Below are 15,603 nucleotides of genomic sequence, written 5' to 3'. Positions count from 1 at the left end.
GATTATGATTTTGTATGGAAAATTTTTGAAATCAAAGACAGAAAAAACACTTCCCGCGCGATCTATGACACATAGACAATAATATATGACAACATGTTTGGCATAGATGTCACAGACATGGAACTAGTGTCACACAAAATTCCGAGGTGTTTACACTGAGCCGAAAATCTATGACATAGAAGGCCGTCATAGATCGTTTGACATATATGTGACAGTCTATGACATCGTATTTACACTCTGTGACACAGGACGCCAACATAAGAAATGGGTTTTTCGACATATATGTGACCGATCGTCATATAGTGTATTATTTGAAAGATTGATAATAGGCTGAGCATATATTTTTGCACAAGCAACGAGTGGTCCACTCCACTGTTCAGCTGTCAAATCAGATCCCAGATTGCTTGACACATTGATTCGCCCATTCTCGTTTCAAATTGGGTACTTATAAATAATTCTACCAACCGTACCTATCAGTGTTATTTGTAAATAATAGGTATACATTCCTGTTATTCATCAGCTCTCATGCCGGCGCTCCATTGGCACGCAATTCAGACGATTTACAGTCTTCGGACTTTTTTTTCGCGTGGAGCACCCCAGGTCTGCGGACTTTTTAATCCGCAGACCAGGCTCGTTGGATTTCAAACATGTTTGATATTTTACTCGCCGAGCCGCTGAAATTCGTACGTTCACCACGCTTTACCGTCACATTATTTATATCTATGCCGACGGACGACAGCGCCATATATTAGTCTATGAGCGCCATCATTATTTTACTGTCATTCAAAGTGTTCGGACAACGAAAACAACAATGGTAGATCTACGAGTGCATTCGAAAAGTTTCTTGGAAGATTTTATTAGTTGTTTTAAAGACAACCCGTCGTTGTGGAAGACGACAAGAATCGTGATGCCAAGTCCTTGGCGTATGCGGAACTTTTGGAAATATTAATCAAGGTGGAGCCGCAGGCAACGGTCAACGATGTCAAAAAGAAAATACAGACATTGAGGTCGGGTTACAGAAAGGAGAGAAATAAAGTAAGGACATCATATCGAAGCGGAGCCGGCACAGACGCAGTATATCTACCCAAACTGTGGTACTATAAAAATTTTGAGTTCTTGAACGACCAAATGGAAGGTACGTGGGAATGCTTTAAAGCTATTTATTATTCACGTGCAGATTATGAAATTGTCGTAGCTCTGAAAGTGACATCGCATTAGATTAGCTACTATTAAACAATTAAAACATACAGCTATGAATCATTTCTAGTCACAATAAAATTACTTATTCTTTGCTGAGGTAGGTAATAAATAATAATAATATATAGGTACGAGGGAATGCTTTAAAGCTATTTATTATACACGTGCAGACTATGACATTGTCGTAGCTCTGAAAGTGACATCGCATTAGATTAGCAACTATTAAGCAATTAAAACATACAGCTATGAATCATTTCTAGTCACAATAAAATTACTTATTCTTTGCTGAGGTAGGTAAGAAATAATAATATATAGGTACGATCATGGCGGTGGAAGCGCGGCTTAAGCGTTGGCTTATTGAGTCGTGGTCGGGTCCCAGGTTCAAATCCTGGGTCTGACAAGTACACATTGAATTTCAATTTGTGTATGAGTCAGAGTATGGACCTAATATGTTGAGCAAGTGGCTGACATCCATTTCTCGTAAAAACAAAATCTGTCAATACAAACCTCCACTCCGTGGAGGTCCATATTATGATCGGACATGGTCGAAAGAAGAAGAAAAGAAATGATCATGAAATAAAAAATCGCTCGAGTTAGGTTCCTTCAGAGACAATCAATAAATCGTCAATCATCAATCAAAATTAATGGTACAGTTTGGTTATGAGGAATACAGCGGAAAACACATTTTGAAAATACCTGATATACTGGATTACACCAATTATACCAATATAAATAATCATATCAATATTAACCGTATGAAGGAATGGGTACTTAGGGGAGAGATAATAAAAAACAAGTTTGAGTAGTATGTTGTATTTTAACAATTTACATTTTGTTTTACAGAATCGAGCTCAATATCCAGCATGGCGGACGATTTGGAAAACATGTCTCCTGATGAGAGTTACTCCAACTCGTTAAACAACGAAGATTGTATTGAGGTAAAACATTTTAACTTAACTGTTACATTGGTTTAATTTATCTATTGCTTATCATACTTTCTTGCCATGTGACAGCCCCGGTAGTATTAAAATATTTTTCAAAATCTCCTCGCGCTTTCTTAGCATTGGCAGTCGAGTTCCGATTAGTCGTTGCTTCCAAAGGCGCTAAGGTGTCCTGTAACCTCAGTCCGAGCTCTATTAAACCTGTCTCAGGATTTTCCCTATCAAGGTCATGAGAAGGAGTATAAGAATGTGTTGATTTGCGACGAAGAAAGTTGTGCAACACACAGCAAGCTAATACAACTGTATTGATATTTTCAATTTCATGTTTATTGGAGCTTGAAAAATGCGGAATCTAGCAGCTAAAATACCAAAAACATTTTCTATAATTCGCCTAGCTCTGCATGTCCGATAATTATATATTATTTTACTGTGATTTAATTGCCTTTGTGAATACGGCTTTAAGAAATCGTTACGTAATGCAAAGGCTTCATCGCCAATGGCAGTGCATCAGAATTAGCAGTAGGTTTTTTTTGTGCAGGTATTTTTAATCTGCCTTCGTCTAAACGTTTGAAAAAAATAGATTTTCTCAGTACGCCTCCATCAGAAATACGTCCATTTGTTCCAACATCAACATAAATAAATTCATAATTAGCATTTGCAATCGCCATCAAAACAATGCTGTGGAAATGTTTGTAATTATAAAAGTGGGAGCCGGCGCCTGCAGGTGGCACATTGCAATGTGTTTCCCATCAACTGCGCCCAGGCAATTTGGAAATTGCCATTTACTATTAAATTCTTTTGCAATCGTCTCCATTTCTTCGTGCGTATCAGGGAACTGCAACAAAAAATAATCAATATTTTATTTACAGATAGAATATTCGCCTTCAACATCAACGTTGTCGACTACTCCAAGGTCGAATCTTAATAGAGCACCAGAACCCCCATCGTTCAAACGAAAAAAATCGAATGATAGCGCCAACAAAGTGTTAGAATTAATCACCGACAAACTAAGCAAGACTGAAGATGAATTTGATGTTTTTGGCAAAATGATGGCCATGAAACTACGATCGATGTCACAGGGACAAAGATTGCTGGCCGAGAAGCTGATGCATGAAGTTGCCTTTATGGGACAAAGTGACAAAATAATGCCAGCAACTACTGTTCATACTCAACCAGTTTATCGTATATTAAGCAAAAATGTACAAAAGCCGGTATAATAAATTAATGTTTTTTGTGTGAATAAATATCTTGTAAAATATTTGTTTTTTTGTTTGTTTTTTTGTTTGTTTTTTATGCCTATAAACCTTAAAGCTTAAGCGATACAACAAATGGTAAGTATTTGAGTTATGTTAGCATACCTATATTATTATGTGGCCTCATTTAGAAATCAAATTCCATGCTTGCTTTTCGAAGAATATGACTAGTATTACAATACATTCAACAGGAATAATTAAGTAGCTTGCTTACAGCCTATATGGAGAGTCCTGGCTAGGTACAGAATTCTAACGGTCTATTGAATATTTAGCATGTCAACGATGGCCTTATTTGTGACTATATATATACCTATCTCAAATGCATCTTGTCTTTCATTCTTATGCTGTTGCCGTCTATGAGTTATATAGGTAAAACAATCCACTAAACGTTCACTTTATAAGACCAACCGACGTCTACTTGTTAATTATATATTTGTAAATTTGCCCAACTTTATTAGATGACGTATAATATAATACACACCTTGAAATATTCTCCTTTCAAAACGTCAATGATGACTTGGCAAGTTTCGGGAATTATCTTGCCCAGAGTTTGTCTTCCAATCGCAGTTCTATAATGCAAGTCAGTGAACGTTCCGCCGGCAGTCAAAAATCGCAGGGTTGCACATAATCTATCATGAGGAGAAATAGCTTCCCTCATAATAGTATTTTTTTTTAATAAATGGGGAGACCAAATTATACAGTTCTGTGTATACATCCTCCGACATTCGCAAATAATTGCGGAAATCGCTCGGTTGCAAACGCAATTCTCATATTAAATTTGTGTGGGATAATGTCGTTCGTTTCCTTAACCATTGTTTCACCCAGTATTTGTGTACCCTTTGCTTCGTTATTAGATTATCTGCCACCCAATAACCCAAAAAACACAAAACGTCGGTATCATTTAACGCCATCACGATTTAACTGTCAAATTTACGTATATTATCTATGCTGTCAAAGTCGACGGTTTTACTCGTCAAATTAATAATATACCTCGCTTCGTTGAACGTCTGTTAGCCAGTAGCAGAATGTAGAAAAATCTGAAGACTTATTGTCCTCGGACTTTTGGCTCGCCAATGGAGCGCTGGCATAAGGCCTACCGCGCATGGAGGCTTACCGCGCATGAACGATTTACTATCGTACGGTCAACAATCGAGGAGTTGTAACTATCGTATTGCAATGCAACCGCGCGCATGGACGATCGAGCGACCGGCCGAGTTGAAAATTTGTGTTCAGACACAAAATTTTACACCGATTCGAACCGGCCGGGGCCCCATTGGCAATGCTTTTAAATGAGAGCCCGCACATGACACGTCATAGCCGGCCGAGAGTGCACTCACACAAGCATGCACAAGTATGGAGTCGTATGGAGTGCACGCATACATCGAACCGTTACGAGATCCACATTTGACCGTTCATCGAAGCGTACCTATTGGCTTTGCATGCGCGTACCAGTCCTATTTTTTCAGTTTCTTTCTTTATAAATTATTAATATATACACCCACGTTTTAAAACAGTTTGATAATCTATAAAAAACCTCTATATATAATATAAGCTCTACAAAATCCATTTTGACGTTTCTTATCATATTGCGCCATTTTTCGGTGCGGACGCATATCTTCAGTGCGCGCGCATTGCCTCCGAAGTATATCACGCCATGCGCGCTCAAACATACTGGCCGGTAATAAATTGGATCATGCGCGAGCAAACCAACGATTGTCCGAATGCTACCGGCCGGTTATGTAATCGTCCATGCGCGGTAGGCCTAAGTATACTTACTACCAGTATAAAAAATACTTAGTATCAAAACTTGTTCCAAAATACTTACTAGTATTTGGAATACCTACTATATAGAGCGGTTGGCGTGCGTATGAGACATAAGTCTCATACTAAACTGGAACGAAAACTTAACTCCATATTAGTATTTGAAATATCGGCTTCAATAGAATCGCTAAAAATACACTGAGCTGGGGTTTTCGAAATGTCCCATTTATTATAAAATTTTAAACACATTTTAAATTTATGATTTGTTTTTATGTTATGTTATAATATTCTTGTTAACATAAAATGAATAACAATGATTTTGTAGAGTCAATACCCTACCATCCGCATGACTTGGCAGGAAACCATTAATTTATAATTACAATGTATCTTGTAACATAATATCCCAAAACAAGCGATTTATGTGAGTCAATCAAATTTCAACAGAAAGCTAATTTAGCAAAATTATATTATAATAATTCAATCAATCAATAATAAATAATGCAATGTAAGTTTACCATGATATGCACAAAAGTTGTTTGTATGAAAATCAATCTTGCTCAATTATATAAAACTGTATAATTGTTCAAATTAAAATCAATTATTTATAATTTACAAAACGAATCATGTATTACACAATAAACCTAATAAGCATGATTATCAAAATATTCAAGTAGTGATAGCAGCATTTTTCTATTGTATCGAATCTGTATAAAACACTCAGTAGAAGAAAGCAGCATCGTCATCAGTTATCAAAGATTTAACCGTAATGTTATCGTTTCACTTCGCCCGATCGATTTCGTAAATTTATCAGAACGCATACTCGTGATTTCACACTTATAATTTGTAATTTTATCTCTAATAATTAAATTGATATTTATTTGGAAGGAGATAATAAAACCAGGGTTCATTTCATTCATGCACCAAATTCTGAGTTATTCATTTTGGAGTCAACCTACCCTGCCTGTTCCCTATTCCATCAATAACCTGCGTCACCTTAGTCACCTCACCACATTTCCGAGGGAATAATATTATGCTGCTACAGAAAATTTATGACCTATTTATTCATACATAAGATGATGTCATTCGCATTGCATAGACTAATAAATTAAAATATAATTGTATTCAAGTGCTACCTCGCTCGTGTGCATGTCTACTATTCTAACTAGCCAGCGACTCGGGATGATATCATCACATCACACATGGGCCACACATACTGAGTCTTCTTTCTTTCTTTTCTTTGCCCATATCCGCCCCTTAACTGGAGCATATGGACACCACGCGGCGCCTCCAAGAATCCCTGTCGCTCGCCAGTCTTCTTGCTTCGTTCCAGGTCAAACCAGCATCCCGTAGCTCCGCCGTATACACTCTGTAGATTGTATTTAGCGGCCTTCCAGGACGCCGGAATCCGGTCGGCTTGAAGAACAGGCAAGCCAGGTTAAAGTTCTCTTCTGGCATCCGCAGCACGTGGCCGAGCCAGGTCCAACGTCGCCTCTTCACTTTCAGCGTGATGAGAGGCTGCTTGGTACGTTCTCTTATCTCCTCGTTGCTCCTAAAGTCATACCACCGCACACCCAGTATTCGTCGCAAACATCTGTTTTCGAAGCTCAGTATACGGTTGCTCTGAGCCTTCGTAAGGTGCCATTGGTTGATTTTCAAACCAACGCGAGAGGAGTTGTTATGCAACCTGTCGATTGTCTCTTGAATGCCCTCGATTGAGTTGTCGAATAGGACAGCATCATCGGCGTATTCCAGGTCGCATAGCTTCACCGTGGGGGTAACAGGTATGCCTCGGTCGGGTGGTATTGACTTCCGTAGTATGAAGTCAAAGAGAATGATAAAGAGAAACGGTGCAAGGACACAACCCTGTCTGACTCCGGTCGTGACCCCGAACCATTCCGTAACAGTGTCTCCAATTCTGACACATCATTCGCTATTCTCGTGCAGGCTTTTGATTATGGCAATGATCTTGGGAGGGATCCCGTATGCTCCCAGTATCATCCAGAGGGAGGGGCGGTGCGGACTGTCGAAAGCCTTCTCATAATCCACAAAACAGCAGGCCATCGGACTGTTCAACTCATGGCTCTGCTGGAGAAGACGTCGAAGGTTGTGGATTTGGTCTGCACACGCTCGACCAGGTAGAAACCCGGCTTGGTTTTTCCTGAGAACGTGCATTATTGGGTCCCTTATTCTCATCAAAATGATGTTTGCCAAAATCTTTCCCGGAACACTGAGTAGCGTAATGCCTCGGTAATTGTCGCAGCTTAGAGGGTCACCTTTTTTAAGAAGTGTGATGATTTCACCGTTCACCCAGTCCCTTGGGCAGCGCTCTTCTTCCCACACCTTTGTCATCAGATGAAACATAGGGTGCAGGATTGCGCTCAAGCTGTACTTGAGGAATTCAGGATGAATCCCGTCTCCCCCCGGTGCCTTTCCGTTCTTGAGCCTTTTCACAGCCGATTTTATCTCGGTGTGCGTGGGCGGGCAATCGGAAATGTCGGTCGCTCGGGGAATGTCCAAAAGTAAAGCTTCCGCAGATATGTCAAAGGGATCCAAGGGGGGTGGGCGGTTCAGCACTCCGCAGAAATGATTCTTCCAAATCTTCTTGACGCATTCTGCGTCAGACTCTATTGCTCCACTGGGACCACGAATGGCTCCGGGAGTCGGTGGTCGCCTGCCGCAGACTTCACGGGTGATTCGGAAGAGTTTCCTGGTGTCATTTCTGCTTGCTGCCTCCTCTGCCGCTTCAATTTGCCGGTTCATAAAATTGCGCTTGTCTAACCGCACGGATCGTTTGACTACCCTGTCTTGGGTCTGGTAGTCAGTCCGGCGGTCCTCGGTTCGGTCGGGGTCTCTCTCCTCGTCTCTCAGGGCTTTCAGCCTGGCTCGTTCACCAGTTTCAACCCACGTTTCGTCAGACATCCACTTTGGCTGCTCACTCCTTCTGGTACCAAGGACGGTACGAGCCGACGACACAATCGCACTCTTTATGAGGCTCCAGTCCGCCTCAATGAGGTCGGATTCAGATTTGTGCCGCTCGTAGATACGATCTACACTATCTCGTACAGCAGTTTCGAAGTCGGTCCGAATTACTGAGTATTTAATTATATTTAACACGGGGGAAGGTGTTCCATGTCAGCTATTTTCTGGTATTTTCAGAGGTTAAGCCTGAATAGTACGTAAGATTTGTAGAAAAACTATTTATATCATTATGAAGCTTATTCATCGTCAAATATTTATGTAAAACATTTGATAACTACATAAAGTATTTTTATGACGTAAAATAATATTCTTTGAAACCGTGAAACGTGATAATTGAGAACGAAGCCATATTTTTGTGACATTAATAGGCTGTGATGATGACAAATTTTTCCCTTAATTATTATCTCAAACGATTTATTATAGATAGTTGTAATGTTATAAAACATAATGTAGTAAAATATATTCAGTATAATTATAATATTTGCAGTTTCTATTGGTTCTAAATCTAATGGAAGCGAGTGGACATTTTGTTATTTAAATATGCTACAATTATAGACATACGAAATAATATAAAGCTACGTATCAGAAGGTTTATCATTAATCATTGAATAAATGATGAAATATCTTGTTAGTTATAAATTTGTAATACTAAATAGAGACCTTTTTAAAACAACTGTTTCCACGAAATATTCGACCATCTTGATATCCGCCAGACCCACCTGCGAATTGGTGTATGATGTATGGAATCTTTAGCTGGTATTATTTTAACTTTATATGACCAAAAAAATACGCCAACACACAAGTATTGTACAAAAATATGTTTATAAAAGTGAATGCTACAAATTGAACACAAAAATAGGCGAAACAAACACAAATTCGAACATATTATTCAAAAGGAAAACATATTTTGACATTTGAGGACAAAACAAAAAAAAATCTGAAGAAATTTGTATTTGCGTCAATTCTACGTTATGTCATACTAAATCATACATTATAATTTTTAACACTGTTGCAATCTATTTTGCCTAATATTGCAACATAGCAATCAGTTTTCTGTCCCTTTCTATAACTATCTCCCTCTACATTCAAAATAATTATGATTGTAGTAGGTATGTATTTTATAAATTGTGATAGATTTTATTTTATTTCAGTGACATATATCGGGTCGTCCAGTATTGCCATATCTACTAAAATATTATTGAATTGATATTTTAGTAAATAAGAGAATGAAGTTTTTCACCATTTGTATCTACTATTAGTTTTACTATTTTTATTTAATAAATAATACACATGAGGTTTTACGAATTTCACATTTGTTATTAAACATACTTACATAATTTAGAACACCCCAAACACATCGCGAAGTAAAAATATCTATATTTTTTACTTAGCCAAAATTATGAATCAACATAGGTTAGGTACCTACTGATGTTTATATTACAGAAAATTTAACTTTTACTAAATTATGAATTTGCGAGATTATAATAATACAGATGATTTTAAAGAATACTTTCATCAAATAACATAATAATGGATGCCTGTACTTACATAATATTTTCCAATGTAATTTTTTTTTTAAAAACTAACTTTAATTTCGAAAGTTTAGCCTGGCAATACTATGAACGTCATTTATTTCAGCGGGAATGCGAAATTTTCATCCTCGGTTTTTGACATAGGTACCTAACAATATTATCACAATTATTTATATCGATTGTACTTACAAAAAATGCCACGAACTCACTATCCGATGGCTGGAAGTTCCAAAAAAAGACGTAGGAGAAAAGATGGAAATATTAATACATTAAAAACACAAAGGTTTGAAATTATTATTTTATAATTTGACATAATTATACATAGTTGAAAAAACCACATTTCACAGAAAATTTTGGTTCACAATATTTATTTATCTTGCAAAAGGAAGTTTTGCGTATTACTTATTAATACACACAATTAAGTATAATGATCATTTGTACTTATATTATTTTTATATTATGTTTGTGCCATGTCTTATTCGAAATTAGTGTGTCTGTGACAAAAATTATAATCTGGTACAATAATTAATAGCAGCTATACATTTTGTTTTCTGTTAACTATCTACTAAACTAATATTTTTGAATGTATTATAGTATTGATATATTGCCGAAGACTATGCCTGAGCATGGAAATCCTCAAAGCATACTACCTGAACCAGAATTTCATCCCACATTTGAACACGAACACGAAGAATTTATTATAGAAAATGAAATTGAAGATTCAAGCCCTAAATTCCGTGTAGAAGGCCGTAGAATTATAGACTTTTCATATTTTTTCCAACAACTTCAATTAATTAGCCACCATGATTCTCCATTTAATTGTAATTTATCACATTTAGAAATTTTTGGGGAAAATCGGGATAACTTTAGTAGTACATTTTTTATTCAATGTAAACTTTGTGGTAAAAAATTAAAATTATATACCACTGAAATGAACAAAAACAAAATGAATCTGTGTGACGCATTTGTATCCAGTATAATCAGTATCGGCAGTGGATTTTCAAATCTGGAAGAAATGTGTTCAGCAATTGACGTACCATCGATTACAGCAAGAACATACAGAAAGAGTCAACAGAAGGTGTACGAGTGGTTTGAAGAAACCAAAAATAAGAGTATGGAAAACGCTGCGAAAGAAGAGCGACAACTTGCAATCGAAAATGGTGACGTCGATTCTTCTGGTATTCCCATGATATCAGTTGTTGCAGACGGCTGTTGGTCGAAACGTTCATACAGATGCAATTATTCCGCAGCATCTGGCGCTGCCACGATCATTGGTCAAAGAACCGGAAAGATTTTGTACATGTCAGTGAAAAATAAATATTGCGATTTGTGCGCCAAAGCTAAAAATAAAAATATCCCTGCTCAACAACATAAATGCTTTTTAAATTATACCGGTCCGTCAGGTGGAATGGAATCTACAGCAATATTAGAAGGCTTTAAAGAATCTATTAATACACATGGATTGATTTATTCAAAATTGATTGCTGATGGAGATTCCAGCACATACAAAAAAATTCTTGATTGTCACCCTTATCCGAATGTAACTGTCGAGAAAGTTGAATGTAAAAACCATTTAATTAGAAATTATTGTGGCAAAATAGAGGCATTAACCAAAGACACAAGATATCCCTTGAATGTAAGAAAAATCATTGCGTCAAGAAAAAGACGTCTGCGGAAAGCCGTCATAGGTGCAATCAAGTATAGAAAACTACAAGATAGTACTTTCGAAGAAAAGGTTATCGCTCTGAAAAAAGATTTATTTAATGGACCGCACCATGTTTTTGGAGACCATACTTCTTGTCTACCATATTTTTGTACAAATGAACCAAATACAGAGGACATGCTTGATGTAAATTATGTACCAGCATTAAAAGAATGCAGTCTATTTTCTCAATTAATGATATATAATTCTCGTTTGGTGCTAAATTCAAAAAGTTTAATTTATAATTTTTCTACTAATATTTCAGAATCTTTTAATAACATGATTGCAAAATTTGTAGGCGGCAAGAGAATTAACTACTCTCAAAGACAATCGTACATGGGACGATGTGCAGCGGCGGTAATCGCATTTAATACAAATAAGTTACATTGCACAATTCAAAAACAAGTTTATAAAAATAGCCCAAAAGCCTTCATAAATCGCTTAGAATCAAGAAGGTTGAAAATAAATAAAAAAAAAATAGGAAAATCTTGGCGAAAACCAATACATACTGTTCCTTTATCTAATCCAGATTATGGAGAGAGTTGCCAAAAACCTGATATGGACAAAAATCAATATCAATTGTTAAAAGAAACTTTTTTGAAAAAACTCAAACTGACAAACTATGAGAGGAGGGATATAGAAAGACGCACCGTATTACAATCTGAATGTGCAGAATGGCTAGAAAGGCGACGAAACCTTCTTACTGCCTCTGTTTTTGGTAAGGTGTGTAAGCGGCGAGAAAATACAAAATTTGGGCCTTTGGTAAAACGTTTATTATATAGCCAATCATTAGCCAACGTGAAAGCGGTAAAATATGGTAAAGAAAATGAATCAATAGCTTTACAACAGCTTAGTGTACAAGAACGGATTAAGATTGAGAGATGTGGATTGTTTATCGATGATGTGTATGATTTTATCGGTGCAACGCCAGATGGCATCAGCGATGATGATACAATTATTGAAATAAAATGTCCTTTCTCAGCTGCTGGAATAAGTGCAGATGAAGCTATTGTACAGAAAAAAATTAAATTTTGGAAAGTAGATAAAGACAGGAATATGGTAATAGATAAAAATCACGATTGGTACTTCCAGATTCAGGGGCAGCTTCATATTACTAAGAAAGATGTCTGTTTATTTGGAGTTTGGACGGGACATAATTTTCCTGTTAAAATAGAATTAATCAAAAAAGACGAGACATTTTGGATTGAAAAGATTGAAAAAAAGATATATCACTTTTATATGAATTGTCTACTGCCAGAAATAGTAGATCCCAGAACCAGTAGATCTATGAATATTAGAGAACCAGAAAGGCTGAATTTCTAAATTTTTATTTTAAATTTTATTATGCTTAATATATTTTCAACAAGTCTATATTACATCACTATTTTATAGTTCATCAAGATATATCTAATTTACTAATATAGTTTACTGTTACGAGACACCCAGAACGAGTGTAATTTTATGAAATTCAAAATAATATGTATACTTACATCTAAATAATGATACCTGATCTTGCTGGCGATTCCACTGCGCCATATTTTGTATAAGCATTCGTCTCTGCAGCCGTGAGTTTTGGTTCCGTGTAAAAAGTACATTTTGTTCTCAAGGTCAAAAACCAAATTGGTTGTGCCAATGGCTTATAACCATTCCTCATAAATGATTATAACTGATATCACCTCATGATCAGTGCCACGCACGAGTTAACTCGCGGGATCTTTTAAGCGTCATAACTTCTGAATGAACTGTTTGTGTATATTTTCTTAACAATATTTATCATTTTAGTGTGAAAATATTCACGTTAAACATGTTGATTTGGTAAATTTTCACAAATATTTATCATTCTATTCTTATTTCATATTTTTTAAGGGATTCATTTTATTCCAAAAATAACTGACCTACAAGTACCCACCTGGTAAAAATTGAATTTGGATTGGATGGAATTTCCTAGTAGATGTTCCAACTAAACAACATGACGCTTTCTATATATTATTTACTGTTAGTTTTGAAATTATTGTATTTGAAATAAATAATGTATCAATAATACACATAGAAATCAATAGATATATAAAATAGATATCACAGTTTAAAAATCAGAAAGATCAATGCATATTACCATTGTTTATGTTACAATATAAAACAACATTTATCATTGAACGTAGGTACCAAGAAAAATAGACTTCATTAAAATGTGTCAATATAGTATATACCCGATATAATTATATAAATTATTATATTGTTAATTACTCTGTGGGGTCCATATATACTGCTTCAATTGTAATTTAATTTTACAGTATAATTATTTATGTTAAGTACTTGATTTACTTATTATATGTACAAATGTAATATACTTACCTACTTATTAGGATATATCTTGGTGAATTTTAAAATAAGAGGAAATTAAATGGAGGTCATCGTGTCTAACTAGATGTCTAACTAGACGTTGTTAAGTCTTATATAAATATTTATACATTATTAAATTGTTTTTCTGTTTTTTATTGATGTAAAGACATGGCATGTATTCAAAGTAATAACAAATTAGCTGTGTACTATTTATTTAACTTATATTAAAACCCCAAGATTGATTTCGTCTTACGACATATTTTATTCTTCTAAGTTTTACTATGACATTGTAATATGAACCATGGATATAGTATAGTACTTAAAAAAATCAAAACTGGTAATATATTATTTCAATATTTAATAGTCAATTTTCATTTGAAGTCAGCATTTAATTACTGGTATAACACATAATTATTAACTGATATCTACAACTTCAGATGGACAAATTAATTGATATATCATATTATCAGTTTTCATTTCCTTTCAACAATGTATTCATTCTAGCAGCTATTTTAAATATCTTACTAGTTTTTATGTCATGGCACCTTACAAAGGCTCCGAGCAACCGTATACTGAGCTTCGAGAACAGATGTTTACGACGGATACTGGGTGTGCGGTAATTTTAGAAGTAACGGGAGATAAAAGAACGCACCAAATAGCCTCGCATCACGTTGAGAGTGAATACGCAACTTTGTACCTGGCCCGGCCACGTGCTGCGAGTGCCTGAAGAGAATCCCAATCTGGTTTGCCTGTTCTTCAAGCCAACCGGATTCCGGCGTCCTGGATGGCCGCTAAATACTATCTATATAGCATATCTGGCGGAGTTACGGGCTGCTAGTATGACCTGGAACGATGCAAAAAAACTAGAGTGACAGAGATTCTTGGAGGCGCCGCATTGTATCCATATGCTGCAACTAAGATGCAGATATAGCCGAAGAGAAGAATTAATATACAGCATCTAGAAAACTTAAAGTCTTTGAAATGGTGTTAGAAAGACAATGTTTCTAATATCAAAGTGATATTGAGGATGAAAAAGAAAAGACTTGGAGAGTAAGCTCTACCAAATGACATACCTGATATGATACAAGTAACTGATATGCAAAATTATATTATATTTTAGAATATTATGAATCAATTTAGCAACTTTTATATCATTATCGATAATAAATTTAGTGCAAAAATGTAATTATAAAATTGTTTTATTTTTTAAATATGTATGCGAGATAGACATAGCTATAGGTTACAAACATTAGTCACTTTATATTTACCTTTTGTAATTGTACTATTAAATCTATAAAATGGGTATATATGCTTGATGGTCTACGTCATAAATAATATTATATGAATCACGCCATGTTCGGATCGTACGCCGAAAGTCGGATTTATTTCATTATTAATTAAAAGATTTATTTCATTCCATCTTATTCATATGAAACCGTCGACAAGCAAAGATCTCGGTAGACATTTTCTCCATCTGCAAAAAACATAACATATGAACTGTTAATAGTGTGATTTTTAATCTTTTATAGTGTGCGACTGTTTGAAGAATGGTAATTAAAACGGATTAGTGATAATACAAAGCATCAAAAAAGATTGATTAACTAAAATAAAGTAATCAGGTAGGTAACATGTTTAATAACAACTAGAACGCCTTAGATTATATCAAACAAATAAATATGAAATCACAGGCATTCTCGCAATAACCTCTAAACTAACCACGCAACTAATGTAGACTAAGAAAACAATAAATTAACACTTGAATAATATATGCAAAACACACAGAATACTACTACAGTAATAAATAACATAATATTGTACTTACAGATAGTGTTTCTTATTCCTGATATAAAACACAATTCCTTCGTTAGGTATCTTGCAATTTGCTATCAACATAATCT

General features: G+C 35.5%; 1 protein-coding gene and 1 long non-coding RNA gene across 2 annotated transcripts; one reads left to right on the top strand and one right to left on the bottom strand.

The window, feature by feature from the left end:
- The first annotated feature begins 2,055 nt into the window (after positions 1–2,055).
- Positions 2,056–3,371, top strand: LOC147071914 (uncharacterized). Its single transcript, XM_085947491.1, has 2 exons — positions 2,056–2,135; positions 3,008–3,371. The coding sequence occupies exons 1-2, from the start codon at positions 2,061–2,063 to the stop codon at positions 3,353–3,355; spliced, it is 423 nt and encodes a 140-aa protein (XP_085803617.1). The 5' UTR covers positions 2,056–2,060; the 3' UTR covers positions 3,356–3,371.
- Positions 3,372–13,228: 9,857 nt separating this feature from the next.
- On the bottom strand, positions 13,229–15,603 carry LOC147071913 (uncharacterized). Its single transcript, XR_015070572.1, has 3 exons — positions 15,528–15,603; positions 14,974–15,179; positions 13,229–14,549 (listed from the first exon to the last, which is right to left on the bottom strand). It is a non-coding gene; the product is annotated as an uncharacterized LOC147071913 (long non-coding RNA).

The sequence above is a fragment of the Rhyacophila brunnea genome, unplaced genomic scaffold (assembly GCF_057557595.1).
Source record: "Rhyacophila brunnea isolate RB1 unplaced genomic scaffold, BYU_Rbru_1.0 scaffold_2, whole genome shotgun sequence".
NCBI classification, from domain to species: domain Eukaryota; kingdom Metazoa; phylum Arthropoda; class Insecta; order Trichoptera; family Rhyacophilidae; genus Rhyacophila; species Rhyacophila brunnea.
This window is presented reverse-complemented; position numbering and strand designations above follow the sequence as displayed.